Consider the following 25,999-nt stretch of genomic DNA (forward strand, 5'->3'; position numbering starts at 1 on the left):
AGTTGATAGTCCCATTACTTTTGGCCCCTTAGAAAGTGGGAGGCACATATAGAAACCGTTGTAATTCCTACACCGTTCACCTGATTTGGATGTAATTACCCTCAAATTAAATCTGAAAGTCTGCAGTTAAAGCACATCTTGTTTGTTTCATTTCAAAACCATTGTGGTGGTGAATAGAGGCCAAAATATGAAAATTCTGTCAATGTCCCAATATTTATGCACCTGACTGTATTAGCACTATATTTGTTAATAAACAAGAAAATTACTTTTTTTGTAACTCTATTTACTAAGCCTTGGATGGAGAAGTAGTGAACGGAGATAAAATCCTAACCAATCAGCTCCTAACTGCCATGTCACAGCCTGTGTTTGAAAAATGACATTTAGGAGCTGGTTGGCTGGCACCATATCTAGGTCGACTTTATCTGCATTCAAGGCTTAGTAAATAGACCCTTAAGAACTTAACATCATTCACATACTGTCCAGTATATTCCTATATTAGCTCTGGGGGATAAGTGACAATCTCCAACGCTGCAAGAACCGGGGAGGAATGCAGGGAAGGGACAGTGGAGTTACATGGTCAGTTTCAAAGGTTACACACCATGACATGAGGGTGTGCTACAGCTCGCCTGGCTAGCTCAGTCATCGACTCAGCAGCAGTAGTAGCCAGTGAGTGAACGGGAAGGAAGTGAGCAGTCATCCAGGTACACGGCGGTCCCAGAGGAGGAGGGAAACACGGAAACAGCAGCTGCTTTTTCACTATATAGTTATACCCGTAACCCGCCCGGCACCAGCGTCCTCTCTGACAGATGTCACCCTCCAGCCAATCAGAGCCTTGGGGCAGGGCCCACAGTATCGGTAGGGGGAGTGTGTAGGACTCGGTCTGCTTAATGTGACCAATCCGTGCTGTCATGGGCGTGGTTCTGTGCGCCGGAGGGCGTGACTTAGGCCGCCGTCCACTGTCCCGGAAAACGTCGTGTGACGTCGGTGCCGCACAGGAGCTGCGGCGGTGGCTGCGGGCGGAAGATGGTGCTAATCAAGGAATTGTGAGTGTGGGAGCTGTGTCGACCGGGCGGCTGCCGCGTTACACGGGGAGAGTGGGTACCGGGTGATTTGGGGCAATGACTGTGCTGGCTCAGCCCGGTCAGATGCCCTGCAGCCGGTGTATTGCCAGCTGGCATGGAGGTTTCTGTCACGTTATTAGGGGAAGGATAAGGTACCTTTAAATGCTGGGCCTCAGCGTTGTACAGCACGTAGCGTTCGGTGCGGGGCTTTACTGTAGCTGGGCCACAGGCCGGGAGCTGCAGTGTTAACGTAATGCCGGTTTTTCTGGCTCCGTTCCCTGGGGCAGTGGAATGTTACATCATCTTGTCATGGCTGCTGCTGAGCAGTCTCTGCTTCTTACCAAACTGACATCATTACTTTACGCTGCCTTACCTGGCGGCACGTTACGCTGCCTTACCTGGCGGCACGTTACGCTGCCTTACCTGGCGGCACGTTACGCTGCCTTACCTGGCGGCACGTTACGCTGCCTTACCTGGCGGCACGTTACGCTGCCTTACCTGGTGCCTCGTTGCAGGGCAGAGGCACCATTCAGCTGTATCCACATACATCTATCCTCCATGTGCTACACATAACTCCGGAGCCCGATGTGACCCTGTAGCGCCGAGCATCTTTTCATGCGACTTTTTACCTTCAAATGCAGCTTATTAGCACAGTGATGCGAATGGGATGCACAAGCAGCTTCTTCCTATGTCCTGTGTGCGACTGCGGGTGTATATGTATGCAAAACACTACTTACAGTGCTACAGCCGCTGACACTAATCTTGCATTTTAATTTAGCAGAAGCTGCTTGTGATACCTATTAACATTGCAGTGAATTTAAAAAGTCGCACAAAAACGCTCTGTGCTACCGAGTCACGCCGCGGCATGGCGCGACTAGATGAGCTATTCATTGCGCAACGAGGCTAGATGTTTGAAGGCACATCTGTAACTCCTGTTTTCCAGAAAGGGATTGAAATACTTTCGGCTGTTTAGCCGCTGGTTCAAATCCTGACAGCGGATGCCCGACAGGAGGAGACCCCGACTGGGGCAGGTAAGTACCCTAACCCTCCCTTAGTGGTGCCTAACCTACCCCCCCTACTGCCTAACTCTAACCCCCTCTTACCGCTTCCTAAAGCTAACCCTCCTCCCTAGGGGTGCCTAAGCCTAATCTCCCCCCCTCAAACCTAACCCTTCTAGACTCCCTAATCCTAACCACTCCCTCCCTGCGGCTAACGCTAAGGGTGCCTCGGACTTTTGTACTGACTTCCTTGCCGTTCTGGCATCGGTATTAACATAGGCGTCGGTATTTCGACGCCAATGTAAAATCCCTTGTCTGGATTCCGCTGTTTGAATTGAGACCAGCGGCCGCATCATAACTACATCCCTAGTTTTCCTGCCAATCTCTAACTTTTTGGCTTAATTTGAACTATTTAGGTTTGTTATCAAGATATGTTATGAATCCAATTAACCTGCTTATATCTCCTTTATTTTAGAATTCATTTTATTATGCTTATTCATTGATGTGCACATATATACTTAAATGGTTTGTTTGCACTTAAATTAGTGGTATATCTGTTGGGGCTCAAAGTGGATGACCCCATATATGCACATAGTGGTGTAAATTGTATACAGAGTACTTGCATCGTGCTAGTGTCTGGTAGCACAAAAAGTCTGTGATAACATATTGTATGAAAGGGATGTTTATTATGCCAAGTTAGCGGATATGGGATGGACTTTCACTGAAATATGACAGCATGTAATGTTTAACTACTGATTGGTTTTCTGAATAAACTATATAGAGACCTCATTACAGTTGAGGTGCAAATTAGGTTGTTAAAAGGCAGAGCCGGCGACTGGAGCTTCATAAGGAGACAGACCATTTAGAGGGCTCGGGTAAGGTACCAGGTAGGTCAGGGATTTGGGTCACTCTGGTTACGGGACCCATACATCTAGCTTCTATTGGGGCAATTTTCCGTTCAGGCGATGCTTGGGTTGTGGGATTGTGAAAATTCAACATATTGGGCAATCTTGATTTCCCAGATTCCGACCCGAAAATGGTTGGAATCGGCGAGTTGGGGATTAACATGTTGTTCTTTGTCGATTATCGAATTGGCGGATTGGCATCAGCTGAACTAAGAATCACTGCTACATGTATATTTATAGGGGTTAGGGCAAACTTTCTATGTTCCTGGGCCCTTAACGTGTTAGTGATTTATTTTTATTTTTTTCCTTTTCCTTCACAGCATCCCTAAGTTGTTTTTTTCTTTTCTTTCTTGAGTTACTGAACAAAAAAAATATAAAAATGAGAAGCTTGTGCTTAACTCCCATTCTTGGATTCTGTTATGTGGTGTTGGGAATGTTTGAAAAGTCAGTCACTGAAATGAAGTCCAACTACAGTTTATCATTCAAAAAGTTCTCCCAGCAGAAGCTCTTTTCACTAAAGGTGCATACACACTTGCCGATATTTTGACCGTTATCGTTTAGTCGTTCACTATATCGGCCAGTGTATACACTAAAATGAACAACAACAACCAATGATGCGTGCTCCCGCGGGTCGTTGGTTATTGACCATGTCCCAAATATGCAGGCCAACCTGACGATATTGTCAGGTTGTTGCATGTTCGGGGATGAGGGAGGGTGCCCGGCACTGAATGATACCATTCATGATATCGTTCAGTGTGTATGCTCAAAGTCGTTAACGACATTGAGCACACCCCTGCCGGGGACACACTAGACAATATCGCTCATGGATTGACACGTCTAATGTGTACGCACCTTAAGTAAGATTTCCTTTCAGATCCCCCAGCTTCATTGCATACACAGGGCAAAATAAAAAACACAATAGTGCATTATCTGCCAAGTAAAACACCCAGGTGCTGATTCTGAGTCACACACAAAATACCTGTATTTGTGGGCAGCCATAGAAGCCTGATTTACTACTTTGAGATAATCCATAGGGCTGCTGCAGAGGTTTTGTGCATCTGCTAGCTGAAATTCCTCCACCCATTGATTTTACACCAGCCATCGAAAACGTCATTATTATCGACACTTGCACCAGCCCTATACTAGATGTAAGAGATCTGTCAAAACCAGGCTTCCCTACCCTGTATGTGTCCTTTGGGGCCAGTTTAATTCGGCGCAAGTTGAATATCTCTGGGAAGTTGGTCCCGAAGCGATTGAATTCAGAACGCTGTTTAGTCTATTACGAGTTAAGTTGGAGAATGTCAGTTCTCGCGACTTAACCTGGTTGTTTAACCAGGCTAGTAGCGCCATGCTAAGCCGGGAAACAGCCTTGTGGCTGGCACTTTAGTTGGATTCTCCTAGCACCTTTAGAAGGTGCAGATCATTTAGTTGACCTAACAGTGCTCTAAATTGAATAGCTCCGAGACAAACTTCCTGGCACTATTCAACTCCTGCTGAATTGAATTGCACCCTTTGTCACTCTCTTTATTACAATAAAAATTGTTAAAATGCCTTCAAACATGCTGGCAGAAATGGCTTCCACCCCAAACAGGATGAAAGCAGACATCACTAAGGAGGGGACAGAGATCCACATATGGAGAGACAGGTTAAAATAGAGAAGAACAGAGTCAGACGCAGGTTAGGACAAACATGGGTGGTGGAGGCAGGAGAGGAGAGGGAACCATACTTACACCTTTCCTTGTCCTGGAGTACTCTGGAGGATTCCACAAGGAGGGGAGCTAGGAAGCACAGATGCACACAGAGCAGTCTCCCTTTGTAAGTGACCATGCACTGGCTAATAAATCATTTGATATAGGATTGGACCACTCATGGTACACCTGAGTGTTCTGTGGTGGCGCACTGTTTGGGAACCACTGCTTTATACCACTTTCAGACATACAACCCGGGAATGACCCTGCTCAGACCCAGGTTTTTGTCCTGCAAAATCCCCGGGTTTTTGGTCGAGACCCCCTTTCACACTACGCCTGAGACCTGGGAAATTCCGGGTCGACTCCTTTCAGACATGAGCAGGGTTTTTTTTTATTGTTTTACACAGTTTTGTCAAGTGGCTGCTTTCACAGATACCTAGAATTCCAAGGATGAGGGAAGCAGTACAATGACTCCTGATACACTACAGGTGATAAGGAATCTTTGCAGCACAGGGACAGTCCACCAGCTGCATGACATACACATTCCCACCCCAGGTTTACACCCAACACACACTATAGGCAGCAGCCACCCGGGCACCCAAAACACACTATAGGCAGCACCCACGGGTAGAGCGCACCTCACGTATCATTGCATGTGCGGCATCTCTCTCCCTCTTTAGCTGCCCGCTGATTATGTCATCAGCAGGCAGCCCTAGCTGGCCAAAATCCCAGGTTGCACCATTCAGAATTGAGCAGGGTTGTCTTTCCGGGACTTAAGTCCCGGGAAAAACCCTGGTCAATTGCAGGGGCGGCAACCCGGGAATGTATTTCCGGGTTGGTGCCTTTCAGACATATGCGAGACATGGAAATTTGGCAGAGGCAGGCCAAAAACCCAGCAATCTCAGTATGTCTGGAAGGGGTATCAGAGTGTTCAAGTGTATTTGTTATACAATTTTGAAAGCTGGTGGCAGATTCTCAGGTTTACCTCTGAAATGTTTAGCTAAGTTGCCTTGGGGTCTATTCATGTAGAACTTGAAGTGGCTACTAAAATATTACTATATATCGCATCACACCAATGCGATATCTAGTGATGTTTAGTAGCCATTCATGTAGACTTACCTATTCGTCATCTTCCTGCAGTGGCTGGCCCCTCTGCGATGCCTGTATGCAGTGGGAATACAGACGTATCGGGAGCCCGATATGTCTGTATTCTTACTGCGCATGCCTCAGCGTCTGAAAGCAGCAGGGCACGTCAGACCTGCTGCAAATGACACCGGGAAAAGGGGGCGGAGCCGGTGCCGGACAGACAGCAGGGAAGTATTTTGCTTCCCTGCTCTGTTCGGCTTGCACTACAGGTTACTCCATCCTCAGATGGCGAATCTGTACCGCATGAGTGTAACGGAAAGCTGAACTTTCAATCCTTTCATGAATCTCACACTTTCCATACAAAAGTATGGTGGTGCGATTCAGGCATGGAGCAGGGGGTACCGCTGGAGAAGTTATACACTTCTCCATGGTAAACTAGCTCCATGAATTGCATAAAGCAGAGAAGAGCCCTGATTTCAGCTCTGCTTCATGAATAAGACCCCTTGTATGTTAAGGGAGTGTGATGTAAAAAAGTTTACATGTTTCATTATGCTTAGCTGGAGAAGGTATATGCTATTGAGTGGTTGGAGGTACTACCCTTTTGTCATCCTCAATTACGTCTCTCATATTGCTTGCCTCTGTTATGACCATAGCTGATTATATAGTGTGGCGATTGTCATGCTTCTTTAAGTTTGTCTGGAGAGCTCTTGGAGGAGATAGCGGTACATTTACTCTGCAGCTCTTTTCGAAGCTGCCATGTTTTCACCTGGTTTTGTTTTTAATATTACTGTTCTATTAAAAAGCTTTGTAAAGTGCCGCATAGTAAATTAACTCCAAATAAATTTTAAGGAAGGGAGCACAATTGATGGCAGCTATACTGAAAGGTTATTAATAAGCCTAAATACAGTCTTATGAATAATTGGAATGCAGACAATTCCACTGTGCATCTTGAATCCTTTGGTGAAACCAAAACTGTTGTGCAGTTGTAAGTACAAAGTCTGAACTAGTTCCATGGTAGTGTTAAGGTGGATGCAACCGGCATCCATTAACTTAGACCGCAGCGCTTGGGGGCTGCCTGGCATGTCCATAAGTGCTGGGCATGCCCCCAAGAGTGACGAAAAGGGGACGCGTAATACAGATGCCCCCTTTTCAGTGGCCACGCCCTGTCTGGCGCCGGACCTAGAGTGAACACTATCTAGTGTGTAGGCACCTTCACTGTAACTGAGTGTAATGGTTGTATTCAGTCCTGAAAAGCTTATTCTGTACTGGTCAGCATTGATGGTTCCCCTTTGTAAATGTGTTGCTTGTCACCATCTCAAATTAAAATAAATGCAGTTCCAGTATGTAGGGAGGATTAATGCAGGATCAAAATGTCAAGAGATGGGTGTACTTACTGAAAGGAGAACTCCCTGATTAGCACCAATATAGAAACAAGTTTAACTCCTGTAATTTGCTTAAATTGGAGCAATACAAAGCAAAAATAAATATTGGGTTAGAGTCCGTTTAGCCAATTAGCTGCTTAGGGTTTTCTAACCCCTGTGCTGAAATTGTTTTGACATTACTTTGAGTTGGTCACATTTTAATACTGGGTTCACACTAGAAGATGTGTGTACCCAGCGACTGCACAATATATCGGGCAGTCTGTACAGACTGCACGATCTGATGTATTACCACCCGATATGATGTTCCCCCGCCACATACAGAAGCATGGTGTCGTTCAGCTGGATCTTGAGCTCTGCCTGCACTGCAGGTTGTTCTGAGGATGTAACGAACGACGCACCGGAGTGTGAAATAGTGCGTACACACTGGATGATGTGGAAGATTTGTCCCGATTCTCCCCAAAACTACAAATTGTCCAATGTATCGTCTAGTGTGTATCCAGCTTACATCAATGTTCCTGACTCTGAGTGGCACATATAGTGGTGACGCTTGCTGCCATTTCCAATGATCAGAAATCCGGGACAGCATCTGCCTGTATTCTGAGTTGGCCACCTCTATGAAACGACGCCCACCCTTCACTTGTGAGGGCAGCTATCATCACTATTATCTGCATTTGCAACAGCCCCTTCCTTGGTGTCGGAGATCTGACTGCAATCGGAGGGATCTCTGCATACATTTACCTCTGGCACTGCCACGTGAAGCTTCTGTGTGCCACTCAATAATGCTTATTCAGTGCAAATGAGAAGCGTCCGAGAGGCGTACATCTCTGAATCGCTATTAAAAGCTGTACTTTGCGTGTGCAGGCTGCGATGCATGCACAGTTAGCGAAAAATCTCATCACATTTAGAATTGTGTGCAACTCTGAATCATGCCCAGTATGCCTAATGTTCTCATGCAGTAGCCATAAATGCCACAAAGAAATTCTTTGTGGTTTATGCTTCAGTATTAATCCGCCTTTCCAAAACTGCAAAAAGCAGGAATAATATGATCGTCCAACAAGGCATATCCTTTTCAAAACTAGAAAACCTACCGTATTAAACGGGGGACCCCTGTTTTTACTTAATGTAATATGGAGGAGTTCTGGGCATTATTATCCTTTATATGGCGCCACAATTGTTCCGCAGCGGATTACAAAGTACAGAAACCGTTGAACAGAACAAGAAAACGGTGACATACAGTATAAGACAAGTACATGGCATATAAACATTGCTGCAACAGTAGCAGGGTGTCAAGAGTTAGGTGCTGTTGTAAGGAGTATAGAGTAGATAATATAAGTATAGGAAGAAAAATCACATGAGGGAAGAGGGCCCTGCTCGTGAGAGCTTACATTCTAGAGGGGAGGGGCAGACAGACAGGGGTGACACAGATAGGGTGGACATCTGGGTGGATGACAGATGGGTGGATTCCTATCTTACAGTATGTGAGGAAGTAATTTGGAGTAAGATTTACACCACTGACATTCTACTTTACGTGACAGTATTTGTAGGTGTCTGTGGAAAGCCATGGTTGTTATTTCAGTTTACATGAAGTTTGATGGGTAGCTGAAGCCACTTCATCAAGGGCTATTTAAAGGGTTCGGTTAAGGTGTGAACCAGCAGCCTCAGGTAAATGTAGAAATTTGTGAAAATAGTTATTGTAAAGAGATGTTCAGATGTAAAATAATAAGTTGTGATCGAGTGTGGATTCCATAAGGCACATTTATTGATTTGGAGGGTGATGGGAAACACGTGATGTGTATGAGGTTTGCAGGATATTTTTTCCATAGTAAATCAGCTGTATCTGTGTGAGGCCTGGATTTGGTGCTATATCACCAGATAATAAAAGCAGAAGGATAGAGAAGTAGATATAGTTGTAGGTGGTGTGTAAAAGTTTTTATAGTGACACAATGAGGTTGTAATAGTCAATGTATGATAAAAAGAAAGCTCATTTGTTTTTAGAGGAGGTGAGCGAATGAATATGTCTGCAATGAGCACAGAGAGATGAGATGCAGGGAGAAAATACAAGTGTTTTGATGAAAAGAAATGTGTAGTACATGGTGAGTTTTAGGCATGTTACTTTTAGACAAATTTTAAAGAAATCAACTTCTAAGGTAATTCCAGATTTAAAAACTGGTCAGTGTTTGGTCAACTGTTTGATTAACTGTTATGTTAACACACTATGACCCGTATTCAATTTGGGGCGAAATGTCCAGACTTTTCGGCTGCTGGACTTTTCGCCTTCTTCGCCTGTTTTTCAGGCGGAAAAGCATCGCGCGCGTGCCCGCTATTCCCCGTATTCAATTGCAGTAGGCGAAATCGGGAACCGGCGAAACTTGGATCCACGAAAAAAACGGTAAATTTGGGGAAATAATCCTAGGACCCCCTAAAGATGCCCAGACATGGGGGATCACTATGGGTACTCCCGTTTTTGCCTGCAGAAGAAAGTCTGGTTTTTAAATAGCCTCTGTAGGTGCATAAATGCGGCTTGGAAGAAGGTGATGCAGAAGAGCGTTAGAAGGTTTTTTTGGGAACAATAATTATGCCCATCAAATTTGGGGTACTTGAAAATGGGTGCAAGCATATTTTTAAGTCCCTTAAATGATTTTAAAAAATTCTGCAAAAATGTACCTGCCGCTACTCCCGCAATGAAGAAAACACCTGCATATAAGGGAAGCCCTTTGCACTCCATTCCACTAATTTAGAAGTGTGATCCCTTTTTTGGGGTGTCCCTATTTTTTTTAAAACTTTTTTTTTTTTTTTTTAACACAATTATTTTTAGGGACCATTTCCAGGGGTGCATGCTATTTTTTTTTTTTAAGCCTGCACCCCCTAAATCCCAATTCTGCACTTTTTTCGCCTGCCAAAGGCAAGCGAAAAATGATCCCCGTTTTTTTACATTGATTTTTCACCCAATATTGAATATGGCCCTTTGTGCATTTAACACTTGGTGCTTTTAACCACAGCTGCCAAAACAGCCACAGCTGCCCCTATACTCAATATAAAGTAATGGTTTCCTTGATTAAGACAGGCTACATCTGAGTCATTAGAACCCCCTTGCTTCTTTAAAAATGTTTGTTTTCTAAGGTGTTGGGTGTCATTGTCTGACTATCATACAATAACTACTAAAGGGGCATATTATTTGAAAGAAGGGACTCCCTCCTCTTTTAATTGTAGGTTGCAAGAGTTCCTACATGCCAGCATGGATGGAGAGGTACTGTAGGGCCCTCTTCTTATCTCTGGAAACCCAGTTTTCTGCAGTGCAGAGTATTCTTATCAGATATCAACTACTAAGGGGCCACATCTTTTGTGGTGGGACTCCCATCCCTCAAATGAATGTGCCCCTGAGTTTATTGAAATCAAGTTGGAGGAGATTCTTGGCAAATAACATTAGTAAACTGCAGACTCTATATAGTGCATCATAAGTCTGCTAGCAATCGTTTCCTGTATGATGTAGTATTTGGCTGAAAGAGTTTTGTGCATATATTGAAGCTATTTTTGTTCAGTGACCTACTCAGCTAGCCATTTTGTTTTTTTTAGAAACAGAAGTGTGCAGGCAAATTGATGCATACCTCTTCAAAAATGGTTTTTGGCACTCTACATTCATTTCTCTAAAACGTTTAAGCTGATTTCCAGGAACTGTTTCTTACTACAAAACTGATAAATTCTTCTATGACTAAAAGGCAGTGTCAGCTTAGACTAGGGTAAACCGAGTGTTCTCATTAATACATGAATAAATGTCATGTTTTGCACCACTGTATAATGTAGATTCTGAACAGAAGTACAGAGACAAACCTGTATTTACTGTTAGAATAATGTATGCTTCTAAAGCAACATTCCTCCAAGGGATCGTTTTTTTGGCCTCTGCGCATGGATCTAAACAAGCAATTCATTAGCTGTCACAGCTACTGCTTTCTGTCACCTCTTTTGTCACTACATGGACACGATAGGCACATTTTATGGTATGTTTTCACAAACCCCACATGACGTGTGGTGTGGAGGCTCATGGTCCTTCGATGCTAGATTACGTCTCTGAATCAAGAAAGCCCTTGTACAGCATGATTTGACCCAAAAGTTAATTATTGCACATATCTGAGTGCGATGTAGAGGGACTCCCGAAGCTATTCAATAGACCGCGCTGTTTGGGCGCTCTAAGGATTTCTTCTTGCACCCCCCTGGGGATGCGAACAGAAATCCGACCAAAGTGCCGGGTGCGCGGCTGTTTTTCTGCATAACGCGGCGCTAACAGCCGCGCACCCGGCACTTTGGTCAGAGAATGCCGGTTACCGCGCCTTAACACCCTTAAGGCGCGATAACTGGCATTCTCCGACCACACAGAGCACTGAATTGAATAGCTCCGCGAACTCGCTGCCGGTTCTTTTCAATTCACGTTGAATTGAATCGCCCCTATTGAAGGGGCCAGACAAAAGATTCTCTATGTAATGTATGTCTGGCACTGGGGTATCTGTGCAATCTATAGTACTAGCATTGGAGGGGTACTTCATGCCAGTAGAGATGAAAATCTGTTCAGTGTGTGGCATTCGTCTGAGTGGTGGGGCTATCTCTGTGAAGTGTGTGGCTATAAGCTGGGTGGCAGGATGATTCTGTGCAGTGTGGGGCTATAAGCTGGGTGGCAGGATGATTCTGTACAGTGTGCGGTTATAAGCTGGGTGGCAGGATGATTCTGTGCAGTGTGTGGCTATAAGCTGGGTGACAGGATGATTCTGTGCAGTGTGGGGCTATAAACTGGGTGGCAGGATGATTCTGTACAGTGTGGCTATAAGCTGGGTGGCAGGATGATTCCGTGCAGTGTGTGGCTATAAGCTGAGTGGCAGGATGATTCCGTGCAGTGTGTGACAGGATGATTCCATGCAGTGTGGCTATAAGCTGGGTGGCAGGATGACTCTGTACAGTGTGTGGCTATAAGCTGGGTGGCAGGATGATTCTGTGCAGTGTGGCTATAAGCTGGGTGGCAGAATGATTCTGTACAGTGTGTGGCTATAAGATGAGTGGCAGAATGATTCCGTGCAGTGTGTGGCTATAAGCTGGGTTGCAGGATGATTCCGTGCAGTGTGTGGCTATAAGCTGGGTGGCAGGATAATTCTGTGCAGTGTGTGGCTATAAGCTGGGTGGCAGGATAATTCTGTGCAGTGTGTGGCTATAAGCTGGGTGGCAGGATGATTCCGTGCAGTGTGTGGCTATAAGCTGGGTGGCAGGATGATTCCGTGCAGTGTGTGGCTATAAGCTGGGTGGCAGGATGATTCCATGCAGTGTGTGGCTATAAGCTGGGTGGCAGGATGACTCTGTACAGTGTGTGGCTATAAGCTGGGTGGCAGAATGATTCCGTGCAGTGTGTGGCTATAAGCTGGGTGGCAGGATGATTCCGTGCAGTGTGTGACAGGATGATTCCATGCAGTGTGTGGCTATAAACTGGGTGGCAGGATGATTCTGTGCAGTGTGGCTATAAGATGGGTGGCAGGATGATTCCGTGCAGTGTGGCTATAAGCTGGGTTGCAGGATGATTCTGTACAGTGTGTGGCTATTAGATGAGTGGCAGAATGATTCCGTGCAGTGTGTGGTTATAAGCTGGATGGCAGGATGATTCCGTGCAGTGTGTGGCTATAAGCTGGGTGTCAGGATGATTCTGTGCAGTGTGTGACAGGATGATTCCATGCAGTGTGTGGCTATAAACTGGGTGGCAGGATGATTCCGTGCAGTGTGTGGCTATAAGCTGGGTGGCAGGAGGATTCCGTGCAGTGTGGCTATAAGCTGGGTGGCAGGAGGATTCCGTGCAGTGTGGCTATAAGCTGGGTGACAGGATGATTCTGTACAGTGTGTGGCTATAAGCTGGGTGGCAGGATGATTCCATGCAGTGTGTGGCTATAAGCTGGGTGGCAGGATGATTCCGTGCAGTGTGTGGCTATAAGCTGGGTGGCAGGATGATTCTGTGCAGTGTGTGACAGGATGATTCCATGCAGTGTGTGGCTATAAGCTGGGTGGCAGGATGATTCCGTGCAGTGTGTGGCTATAATCTGGGTGGCAGGATGATTCCGTGCAGTGTGTGGCTATAAGCTGGGTGGCAGGATGATTCCGTGCAGTGTGGCTATAAGCTGGGTGGCAGGATGATTCTGTGCAGTGTGTGGCTATAAACTGGGTGGCAGGATGATTCCGTGCAGTGTGTGGATATAAACTGGGTGGCAGGATGATTCCATGCAGTGTGTGGCTATAAACTGGGTGGCAGGATGATTCTGTGCAGTGTGGCTATAAGCTGGGTGGCAGGAGGATTCCGTGCAGTGTGGCTATAAGCTGGGTGACAGGATGATTCTGTACAGTGTGTGGCTATAAGCTGGGTGGCAGGATGATTCCATGCAGTGTGTGGCTAGAAGCTGGGTGGCAGGATGATTCCGTGCAGTGTGTGGCTATAAGCTGGGTGGCAGGATGATTCCGTGCAGTGTGTGGCTATAATCTGGGTGGCAGGATGATTCCGTGCAGTGTGTGGCTATAAGCTGAGTGGCAGGATGATTCCGTGCAGTGTGGCTATAAGATGGGTGGCAGGATGATTCCGTGCAGTGTGTGGCTATAAACTGGGTGGCAGGATGATTCCGTGCAGTGTGTAGGTATAAACTGGGTGGCAGGATGATTCCGTGCAGTGTGTGGATATAAACTGGGTGGCAGGATGATTCCATGCAGTGTGTGGCTATAAACTGGGTGGCAGGATGATTCTGTGCAGTGTGGCTATAAGCTGGGAGGCAGGAGGATTCCGTGCAGTGTGGCTATAAGCTGGGTGACAGGATGATTCTGTACAGTGTGTGGCTATAAGCTGGGTGGCAGGATGATTCCATGCAGTGTGTGGCTATAAGCTGGGTGGCAGGATGATTCCGTGCAGTGTGTGGCTATAAGCTGGGTGGCAGGATGATTCTGTGCAGTGTGTGACAGGATGATTCCATGCAGTGTGTGGCTATAAGGTGGGTGGCAGGATGATTCCGTGCAGTGTGTGGCTATAATCTGGGTGGCAGGATGATTCCGTGCAGTGTGTGGCTATAAACTGGGTGGCAGGATGATTCCGTGCAATGTGGCTATAAACTGGGTGGCAGGATGATTCTGTGCAGTGTGTGGCTATAAACTGGGTGGCAGGATGACTGTGCAGTGTGGACCCTTCAGCTGAGCAGTGGGGCACACTCTGTGAAGTGTGGGGCTTTAAATTAGGGCGGCGGGATTATCTCTGGTCAGTGGGTGGCGGGCGTAACTGTCTGGGCAGTATATTTGTTTTAGCTGGGTTGTTGGAATGTCTCTCTGCAGTATGTGGCCCACAGCTCAGTGGTGTGGGATATCTCTATGCAGTATGTGAGCTTCAGCTGGGTAACAGACTATTTATGTGCGGTATGTGGTCTTCTCTGTGTAGTTTGTGGCCTTCAGACGCACAACCTGGATTATTTCAGCAGTGAGTGGCCGATAATTGTGCTCTGCTATATTTACTAGTAGTGGATGAATTGTTGCTAAACGCCTGTTTTCTTTTTTTCTTACCACAAAATAGTGTTAAATATGACTTGAATTATATATATATATCCCTTATAATGCTACCTTGTTGCAATATCAGTTAATGCTCTTGTTTTAAGCATTTATTCTAGGTTTAGGAGGCAGCTATCTTTACAATATTTCTAGTAAACATTATACTGTAACTATATTTCTTGCCTATTATTGTAGCTTTATTCATCCCAGATATATATTTATGTATGATCATAGATGTTTCCTAGGTGGAAGAATAGTGGTCATTTGTTTATTTCCAGTTATTTATGTAGTGCGCACATTTTCCCCAGCGCTTTACAGAGAGAATGTTTAGCCAATCACATCAGTCCTTGCCCCAGTGGAGCGTACAATCTATGTTCCTGTCACATGGACATTATACAGCATATTTTTGGATTGTGGGAAGAAACCGGAGTACCCGGAGGAAACCCACGCAAGCAAGTGGAGACTATACAAACTCGGTTAGGGCCATGGGGGGGGGGGGAGTCAAACCCAAGACATCAGTGCTGTGAGGCAGTAATACTAACAATACAAGTAATACACCATCTGTGCTGCCCATTGTTAGTTCTGTTGTGCTGTTTCATGCTGTTTGTGAATGGATAGTTTGGGAGGATGTAATTAGACCAATCCAATAGAAGAAATTACCACTTTTAATATTAGTCAAAGCACTTTGTGGAACATTATGACATTAAGCCCAGTAGTAATAACTGGTGAAAGTTTTGCTCGCAAGACAAAGATATCTGCTTACATGTTAAAAACATTGTGCTTACTTGTCAGCAGGTCACTTGAGTAACTGAATTGAATATTTGATTCTGTTTTTAATTCAGTTGAAAGAATCCTTAATAAGAATAGCCAGAAATCTCACTTTCAATGTGTGATGTTTTGTTAAATGGAATGTGACCCAAAATAAAGTATAATTAAACATATATGTAACAAACTCAGATTTTTGTTTTTTAAAGCATGTACATTTCCACCCTTTTGTAATAGTATGGTATTGTTTCTTTGTGTACAAATTGTACAGCATTCTATATATTGGATAATAAAACTTTGATAAATAGGGACATATTCAATGCTGCGCCGGCACTATTCCTTGTGCGCGAGTTCCCGCAGTCGGCCTTTACCTCTCAGCTCATGGAGGTGCGAGATAAAATCCATGTAAAAACCACCAAATCGGGCTTACGCACAGGGAAAAAAATTTGATTGCGCAGTTTACGCGGAATCCGTGTGTTTCTGCCCGCGAGTCCTGATTTTTCGGCGTGGGGAAAAGGCTATTTTATTAGCTTTTCCCTGCGCCACAGGGATTTTGGCCGGCAATTAGTCGCGGGGTAAAACCTGCGGCTAATTGAATACCTGCCATAGTCTTTTGTATTTACTTATTTAACTTGGATATCAATCATTTTGTTTCAGTATGAATAATTTTCAATTGTTTATGCCTCAGGGACCCATTTAATATTTACGGTGTATTCCCTGAAAACTCCACATTTTGGGGGATACCCGCAAATATTAAGTAACCCCAAGATGCATTTTGAAGGGATTGTAGCAGATCTCTTCCTCCATTTCCACTAGCACCGCAACCCTGATAGGTTTCAATGGGGGATGCAATGCTGTCAGATTTACCAAGTTCCAGAATGCAAATCTGAAGATGGTGTAAGCCGCTGTAACCTATGGGTTACATATCGCATAACTAGCCGAGAGAGGGTTCCGTAGGAACCCTCCACCCTGTAATGGCAGCTGCACATGTGTGGTCTGTAGACCCCACACGTGCGCCGTATCCCCGTTTGGCCCTTGCATTGAAAAACTGTCTATGGCCCATCACTACCATAGTGCTAGTTGCCCAGTTTATCGTACTGTTTTAGAACCTGCAAATTTTAAGCAAAGAAAAATCCAAAGGAGCAACTTTGTACCTTACAGCAGTACCTTGAATACAGAGTAATATTCACACAGATACACTGTTATGTACACTAGCACAAAAAACCAGACCCTGATAACTTGACAATTCATTCTAATATCATTAAGACTAAAATGTTAATACTTCACAGGAAGTTCACAATACAATATATTGGTAATGTCAGCAATACTAAAATCCACAATTGAGACGGTAGCTAGGTCAACAGTATATGTGATGGGAAATTATATCTACAGTAATAGTGAATTTGTTTTGTTTGTTTTTTTGTAATGTTTCAGCTCTAAATAACCTACCTTGGTGTAGTTGACATCATACGACTTCATTTGTAGCTGTATGTATTAAAGTCTATGGGGAAAAATTACTAAATGCAGTGAAGTTTTCACCTCCAAATTGCTTGATTTAATTTTCTGAGGTTTGTAGGGTAATTCTGAAATATTCAAAGGGCAAAGCCAAGACTGACGGAAAAAAACGATTAGTGCTATCTGGCCAACTGGGACGTGAGGAGGCTCAATACACTTATCACGAGACCACTCATTATTTATTGATTATTGTTGCAAAACCATTATTAGAACTAATTTTTTGAAGAAATTAATGAGACATTAAAGGGACAATATTGTTTGCTAATTTACAATAAAAATGTATTTATGACTGGGGCAGCACTTCTTATTTTATGACTATACTTTTCTGTCTAATATCCATCAGCGGCACTTGGCAGACCAGACCTATTGCTCAGACTTTGGCAGGTGCTAATCTCCTTTGGACCTATGTTCTCATTACTCCTGGACTTCCTGCCCCCACCACCCCCCGAGTTTTCAGCAAATGCTATGTCGGCACTTTGGTGTTATGCATGTTTAATCTTGTTTTGTGAGGGCTTTAACATTTCTAAGGTTACCTCCCATTGATATACTATTTTTATTTTATTTTAAGAAAATTTTATTTTTTTCCCCCAAAGCACTGGCACTCTGCAAACAGCAGCATGTTTGCAGGAACCTTACTTGGAGCTCTTAATACTAATGCGCGTTGAGCGACAAAAAATGTGGTTCCCAGGGACCCCCCCCTTCTTGCACCACACCAACCCGCAACGCTACCCGCTTTACACTTGCCTGTCCCAGGGAGTGCAGCCACATGCGCAGAGTGTTGCCTGGTTCGCAGAGCTTCCTGTATACTGGATGCCGGGAGCTGTCTTCATGCCGGGGGCCGGGCCGTTCTGTATACAGGATGACGGGAGCTGTCTTCATGCCGGGCCGCACTCTGCACGCCGGGGCAGTTCACTCACGCTGAGTGAGCAGCTGCATCAAACAAGGGGCACCTAACTGCTGGCTCCACCTCTTTTTTTGATGTCTCTCCTGCAGCCGGGCCAGGGGAGTCATCAGTCATGTAACCAGGAGCCAGGGGATTGGCCAGCAGTGGAGCGCGTTGATATATTTGGTTTCAGTCACAGATGTGATAAAATTTGGATCCTTCACCAGTTTCCATATATGTGGGCCGTCAAAAATGTCTGCCTTTAATTTTTCAATACTAAGATGCAAATGTTCAACAAATATACGTGAAGCAATCGCCTGACTTGTCCAATGCTTTTACAAATTGTTTCATTAAACCCAGTTTGATATGGAGAGGCGGCAGTATGATTTTTTTTTTCCTGTTAATTAAGGGCTCATGAATGATGTTGGCTTCTCCTACAGTTATAACTTCTCTTGGAGCCCATACGGTTTGCTGCCAGTGCTTTTGTTTTGCACAACTATCCCATAAGCATGTAACAAGGATACTTAGTTTATCCACTTCACTGCCCAAGAAGAAAGTTTAAAATTTTTAAATCGACACAAACAGACCACTTATGCTGAGAATAAGCAATTTTTTTCTAAGACTAACTTAATATTTTGATACAATTCTTTAAGGTTTGTTGAATGACCGATAGGAATCAATGCAAATTTTTTCCCATTGTGCAGCAATGGCCATTTTAAGCTCCTTTTTAGAACTATCCAAAAAGAGCCGCCAGTCTTCTGCTCGATATCCTGGTAAGCCCATCATCTGGAGGAGTTCTGGAATATTGTTGCAATACAAAAGATTGTTATCTTGGCTAAAGAACTGCAGTATGGCTTGCTCTTTATTTCGATACAACAATTATAGTAACATCCGGCTCAAGACAGTGCTTTTCTTGAAGTCTGGACGCTAAAAGCTCAGCTCCTTTTTTCGATAATTTCAAGTCACAAATTAAATAGTTTAGTTCCTTTTGAGAAAATTTGTTTTGAGTAGAGGAACTTTCTTCAAACTCGCTTTCATCTGTGTTGTCACTTGCACTGGATGAAATTAACATTTCCACATCACATTCAACTTTGCACAAAGAACTGAGTGATGGTACTGGTAAATATTCGCTATGTAGTATCGGTGGTTTTGCAGAATTCATACTTTGGTATTCAAATTGCGTGACCTTCACATTTACAGCACAAAAATAGCAGTCACTCAAGAGATCTTTTGGCTCACACCACATCATGTCGAAATTAAGTCCTTTTCGATCCTTTAGTCCAATTGCGGAGTGATTCCATGCAGGTTTTACAAACTTTGTGAGGCACCCAAATCTTGTCTTGCTGGCTTATGACACATCCAAAATAAGCCTGATACGCTTGTTTTACAAATACAGTTATATTTTTTCTTTCTTTTGCAACACTATATTTGCCACAAATATAACAAGAAACATCAGGGTTGTTAGTACACCGTCTCCGAGAAGAACTAATTTTTCACACATTCAGTGCTAACTCCCAACAAAAGCCGAGGACGTACTGAACAAATCAAGCCCAAACGGCGGACATTGGTTGTGGTGGGACAGAGAGAGGGCCGAACAAAGGAACAGGAGGTGTGCGAACTGCGTCACTCTGTCCTCTCCGTTGCTCCTCTCTGTATGCTGGGAGGAGGCGTGGCTGTGGTCTGTGGAAGTTTCAGCAGTGCACTGCCACGCCTCCTCCCAGCGTTAGTGAGGAGATATGAATGTGTTGTGTTGCTCCTCTCTGTATACTGGGAGGAGGCGTGGCTGTGGTCTGAGGAAGTCTCAGCAGTGCCCTGCCATGCCTCCTCCCAGCGTTAGTGAGGAGATATGAATGTGTTGTGTTGCTCCTCTCTGTATGCTGGGAGGAGGTGTGACTGTGGTCTGAGGATGTCCCAGCAGGCTCAGCAGTGCCCTGCCACGCCTCCCAGCATTAGTGAGGAGATATGAATGTGTTGTGTTGCTCCTCTCTGTATGCTGGGAGGAGGCGTGGCTGTGGTCTGAGGATGTCCCAGCAGGCTCAGCAGTGCACTGCCACGCCTCCTCCCAGCGTTAGTGAGGAGATATGAATGTGTTGTGTTGCTCCTCTTTATGCTGGGAGGAGGCGTGGCTGTGGTCTGAGGATGTCCCAGCAGGCTCAGCAGTGCACTGCCACGCCTCCTCCCAGCGTTAGTGAGGAGATATGAATGTGTTGTGTGTCTCAAACGTGACTACCAGCTACGTTATCACAAAATAAAACAAATTCTTGTTATTGTTGAAAGAGGTTAGTTTTTAAAGAAGCAAAACTAAGTTGATTCTGTTAAGTAAAGCGGCCTAGACTAGTAAGGTACTTCAAATGGAAAAAATAATTGAATTTTATAATTTTTCATTGATTTGAAAACTGGAGCCAATTCAGCTATAGCAAAGATCTAATGTGAAAATAGGACCTACAAGTACTCTCAAACTGTTCTTAAATCCTTGGCAAGGAAAAAAAAAATATTTTTTTTTTGTTCCCCAGTGAAATAGATTGTTCACCTGTGTTTTTTGTGTTCTAAAATATTTTGTTTTCCTTTCAGCCGTGTAGTTTTGCCTTGCTCCATCGAAGAGGTATGTAGTCTGTTGTCTTTATTTTTTCTTTTCTATTTACTTTAACATTGTCAATCTGCCATTATTTAACCAAAGCTAATTGTTTGACTGCAGCACAGAGCAAATTGCTATTACGGTGCCTGCTCAAGATTTATGAACCAATATAGCAGAACAGAGTCTTTCACTGGAAAATTGTGGTTACACTTTCATAACAATCCCCATGGACGTTACAGTGCTTCAGGGGATTGGTGCTTGAACTACAGTATGGGTGAAAACAAAATTATAACAAAGCAAGTTATTTAATGCACTGCATGTTTCTTGAGTTAATCCTTCCAACACACAGAAGGGTTTTGCAACAAGCAGCCTGAACAGCTAAATCACTAGACCTTATGGAGGCCTTCATGTGCAGTTAGAAGAGGACTAACCTCACTGGCCTGCAAGTTTAATCTTCCCACTGGAGTTATTCTCAAGTATCTACTCAATTTGGGGCCACAAATGATTTTGGGCTTAATGTCTGTAACAAAGCATATTTGGTCAACTTTATAAAAAAAAATTCTAAAATTGCCATCTTTGAAATTGTCCTCACTTTCAGGCTAAGTTTAGTGCACAGAGCTGTGCTGTCCATGTGAAGATCATGGAAAAAAAAAAAGAAAAGTACTTTTTTTTTTTTTTTGGGGGGGGGGCACAATTTCTACCTAAATTATTATTATAAATAAAATATTACTTATGTATATTTAAGATTGCATACATGAAAAAGGACAGCATACATTAGATAAGCTATAATATCATTGGGCAAGTATAATAAGCCTTAATGATGTTCTATTAAATGGTCACTATTACAGTCAGGTGCATAAATATTGGGACATTGACAGAATTTTCATATTTTGGCCTCTATTCACCACCACAATGGCTTTGAAATGAAACAAACAAGATGTGCTTTAGCTGCAGACTTTCAGATTTAATTTGAGGGTAATTACATTCAAATCAGGTGAACGGTGTAGGAATTACAATGGTTTCTATATGTGCCTTCCACTTTTTAAGGGGCCATAAGTAATGGGACAAACTAAACAACCCTAAATCTAACTTTCACTTTTCAATACTTTGTTGCAAATCCTTTGCAGGCAATTACAGCCTGAAGTCTGGAACGCATAGACATCACCAGACGCTGGGTTTCATCCCTGGTGATGCTCTGCCAGGCCTCTACTGCAAATGTCTTCAGTTCCTGCTTGTTCTTGGGGCATTTTCCCTTCAGTTTTGGTTGCTTTTGCAGTATGCTTCGGGTCATTGTCCATCTGCACTGTGAAGCGCCGTCCAATGAGTTCTGAAGCATTTGACTGAATGAGCATATAATATTGCCCGAAACACTTCAGAATTCATTCTGCTGCTTTTGTCAGCACTCACATCATCAATAAATACAAGGGAACCAGTTCCATTGACAGCCATACATGCCCACGCCATGACACTACCACCACCATGCTTCACTGATGAGGTGGTATGTTTTGGATCATGAGCAGTTCCTTTCCTTCTCCATACTCTTCTCTTCCCATCACTCTGGTACAAGTTGATCTTTGTCTCATCTGTCCATAGGATGTTGTTCCAGAACTGTAATGGCTTTTTTAGATGTTGTTTGGCAAACTCTAATCTGGTCTTCCCGTTTTTGTGTCTCACCAATGGTTTACATCTTGTGGTGAACTCTCTATATTCACTCTTGTGAAGTCTTCCCTTGATTGTTGACTTTGACACATATACACATACCTCCTGGAGAGTGTTCTTGATTAGGCCAACTGTTGTGAAGGGGTTTTTCTTCACCAGGGAAATAATTCTTCTGTCATCCACCACAGTTGTTTTCCGTGGTCTTCCGGGTCTTTTGGTGTTGCTGAGCTCTCTGGTGCGTTCTTTCTTTTAAAGAATGTTCCAAACAGTTGATTTGGCCACATCTAATGCTTTTGCTATCTCTCTGATGGGTTTGTTTTGATTTTTCAGCCTAATGATGGCTTGCTTCTCTGATAGTGACAGCTCTTTGGATCTCATATTGAGATTCAACAGCAACTGATTCCAAATGCAAATGTCACACCTAGAATCAACTCCAGACCTTTTACCTGCTTAATTGATAATGAAATAACGAGGGAATAGCCCACACCTGTCCTTGAAATAGCTTTTGAGTTGATAGTCCCATTACTTTTGGCCCCTTAAAAAGTGGGAGGCACATATAGAAACTGTTGTAATTCCTACACCGTTCACCTGATTTGGATGTAATTGCCCTCAAATTAAATCTGAAAGTCTGCAGTTAAAGCACATCTTGTTTGTTTCATTTCAAAGCCATTGTGGTGGTGAATAGAGGCCAAAATATGAAAATTCTGTCAATGTCCCAATATTTATGCACCTGACTGTATATACCATTTCATCACAAATAACGTAAACATATGAATTTAATCAAAATAATCAATGATCGTTGTGACTAGCCACAGTGAAATATATAGAAACATGTACTATCACCAGAGGGCAAGTGATTAGAACCTTAATGATGTTCTGTTAACTGGTTCATAACATAATATGCCCTTTTATCATAAATACCATAGGCATATAAAGTCAATAAAAATAATCAATAATCGTTATAACAAACCAAGGTGAAATATTTAAATACAAATTACATGTATTCCAAGGGATATCATCCCTTAATATTCACAAGAACATATTGCAGTAATACCAAATAATAAAGAAGGAAAGATTAAATCTTGACAATTGGGGCCGTCTCGCTTATTATATTTCTGTTTACAGTAAATAAATACACTAATAGCAACAGAACTAAAATATTCCAATCTGCATGTTATAAGAAAACAGCTCATTTAGTTACCAGCAGTGGTTATGTATAGATACATTAAAGTGCTGTTTTTTTGGAACATATGCAATATACAGTATATGCGCGCATGGGTCTGCGTGATCTCTCAAAAGTTTTATACATCAATAATGGCAGAGATTACGTCCCTATTTAACATATTACAATAGATGCAGACTGAAGTGAGAGAGGACATTGAATGTGTATATTATTTATATCAGGTATAAAAAAGTTGAAATAATACGGTAAGAAGTTACCACTCACTTATTGGCAAGGGAATAGGTGGCTACTATGTCCCATGTACACATGTAGTGATGGGGCATGAGTGGACCCACCTCACACAGTAACTGGCATCTACTGTTCTCCCCCCCCCACACCCACTGTAGGTCTGGTGTGTCAGTGCACTCACTGGTGGGACAGTAGGAGAACGAGAGTACCTGAAGAGATGTATAGCCAGAGAATAGCGGTGAGGCAGGGCTGTCAATCGATGCTGCTACCTGGTATATGTGAGAGATCTCCCAGTGAATAATTGGCGAGCGATCACTAGCATCTGTGCCGCACCAGAAGAAAGATAGGAGGGAGAAACAGCTGATCTGCAATACACTCTCACCCCACTGATATGCAGTCAGTATATTTCTGTAAGAAAATAAAAGTACCTGATACTTATGGTATACTGCGGTGGTGGTATGTTCCGGAGGGAGTCTCCCCGTGCACACCGGAGGCTCCCGTCAAAGACGTGCGTTTCACCTAACTGAAGGCTTTGTTAATTGAGTTTGCACTGACACATCAGACCTACAGTGAGTGTGGGGTGGGGGAGAACAGTTGATGCCAGTTACTGTGCCATACCCTCAAGGTACATGAGGTGGGTCTGCTCATGCCCCATTCAAACTTTGAGTATTTTCGTAACAGTGCTTAGGGTGTCCCAATCCTCTTTTCCCTTAATTTCATGTGAATATCATGCCTGCTGCTGTGATGAAGCACTGACATGCTACAAATATTAGGCATCAGATCTTGTGTCTTCAATTTTAAAGAATTCTGGCAAGGCTTACCCAAAAGAGAAGTGTGGTACATAAAATAAGCCTAGGGCTTAGTACACATTTAACGATATGTACCCAGTCGACCTGTCGTGCGACTTGCTGATGTCGGAGTGACATCGCGCTGGCCATGCTGCATTCGCCAGCATTGCCCTCGCTGACTATCGCCCATTGCACCTGCATGCAGGACCAACTGGTCATGCCGCTGTCGCTGACAGTCTCAGTGACATAGTCTGTACACACTGGACAATGTGTTGTCAGATCCGCCGGATCGGACGACATATCGTCTAGTGTGTACCTAGCATAGGGTGACTTAAGTGGGATTGACTTGAAGATTTCTCTAAACACATTTGAAAGTGATGTACACCTTATTTGTTTGGGGTTAGCGTTACCACAAGGTGCCAAGAGAGTGGGATAGCACATCTGCCCTAGTATGCTAGAGTTTTATTGAAAAGTGAGATGTGTCTTTTAAATAGAGACTTAAAAACAGCTATATATGTAATTTGCCTGACCCAGCTATGCTAGTCACCATTTAATCTCTTGTCCTATTTTACAATGAGCAATTCCTAACCGTGCGAAATGATTTTTTTAAAGTGAGTTCTGTGGCATCAAACAATTTATGAAAGGGAGGTTTAGGTCACAATTTAAACTTGAAGTCGGATTTGCCCTGTCTCACTTATCACCTCTTATTGTATTTAAGTTATTGGCCTGATTTTGTGGCGGCCGTAATCATGCGACCCAAATTAGGCATACACCTTCATGTGCACATTACAGCCTTGCATGTTTTTGTTGCATTGCAACTCCAAATACAGTATAAATATGCAGCCACAATAAGATATTTTCTGAGTACATATAGATGTTTCCTGAGGAAAGATCAGACAGTCTTAATCATCTGGATTCCCCTTGCAAAAACACCACCACCCTCTCCCCTTGCTGGATGTCTTAGACCCTTTCCGGCACATCTTGGTTGGTGGATGCCAGGGTCATAATTTAAAGTATGATATAATTACTGTTGTGGCACTAAAAACCCCAGCAAATCCTAGCACCCATGGATACCAGAGCATGCTGGAGTTTGTGCAATTATAAGTGCCACATGCCCATGCCAATTGGAGTAGTAGTCCTACATGACATAATAGTAATTATTAGCGCTTTTTAAAAAAAAGCGCTAATAATTACTATTATGGGGGGTATTCAATTTGGATGCGGTAAATTATCGCCAATTACATTTTCGCCTATTTCAATTATCCCCCTGTTCAATTTCAAAGGCTTTTCGCAGGTTCGAAAAGTCTTTGAAAAAAACGGGGATAAGTTTTCACCATGTTTTACTTGGCGAAAAAAAGTGCAGAATTGGGGTTTATGGGTGCAGGCTTAAAAAAAAAATAGCCTGCACCCCTGGGAATAGCCCCTAAAAACGAAGTGTGGAAAAAAAAAAGTTAAAAAAAAAAAATGGGACACCCCAAAAAAATTATTTTCATTTTGGGGTAAAAAAAAATAAATGGTTAACAGTGTTTAAAAATAGCGCAATAGGTTCAGGGGTATTCTGTCAGTATGCGGCAGGTGTTTTCTAGAATAGACTATTAGCGGCAGGTGCATTTTTGCAGAATTTAAAAAAAATAAGTTTAGGGACTTAAAAATATGCTAGTACCCATTTTCATGTACCCCAAATTTGATGGGACCACTTTTTAAAACGAAAACAAAAACCTAAGTGCTCTTCTGCATCTCT

General features: G+C 43.5%; 1 protein-coding gene across 1 annotated transcript in view; it reads left to right on the plus strand.

The window, feature by feature from the left end:
- Nucleotides 1–1,079: 1,079 nt before the first annotated feature.
- Nucleotides 1,080–25,999, plus strand: part of PITPNB (phosphatidylinositol transfer protein beta) — a 71,589-nt gene continuing 46,669 nt past the window's right edge. Inside the window, exons 1-2 of the mRNA XM_088465361.1 lie at nucleotides 1,080–1,213; nucleotides 20,397–20,427. Coding sequence (XP_088321487.1) covers nucleotides 1,119–1,213; nucleotides 20,397–20,427 — 126 coding nt within the window. The 5' untranslated portion in view covers nucleotides 1,080–1,118. The remainder of the gene's footprint in view (nucleotides 1,214–20,396; nucleotides 20,428–25,999) is intronic.

This window comes from Taudactylus pleione, unplaced genomic scaffold (assembly GCF_031769625.1).
Source record: "Taudactylus pleione unplaced genomic scaffold, aTauple2 ptg000062l, whole genome shotgun sequence".
In the NCBI taxonomy this organism is placed as follows: domain Eukaryota; kingdom Metazoa; phylum Chordata; class Amphibia; order Anura; family Myobatrachidae; genus Taudactylus; species Taudactylus pleione.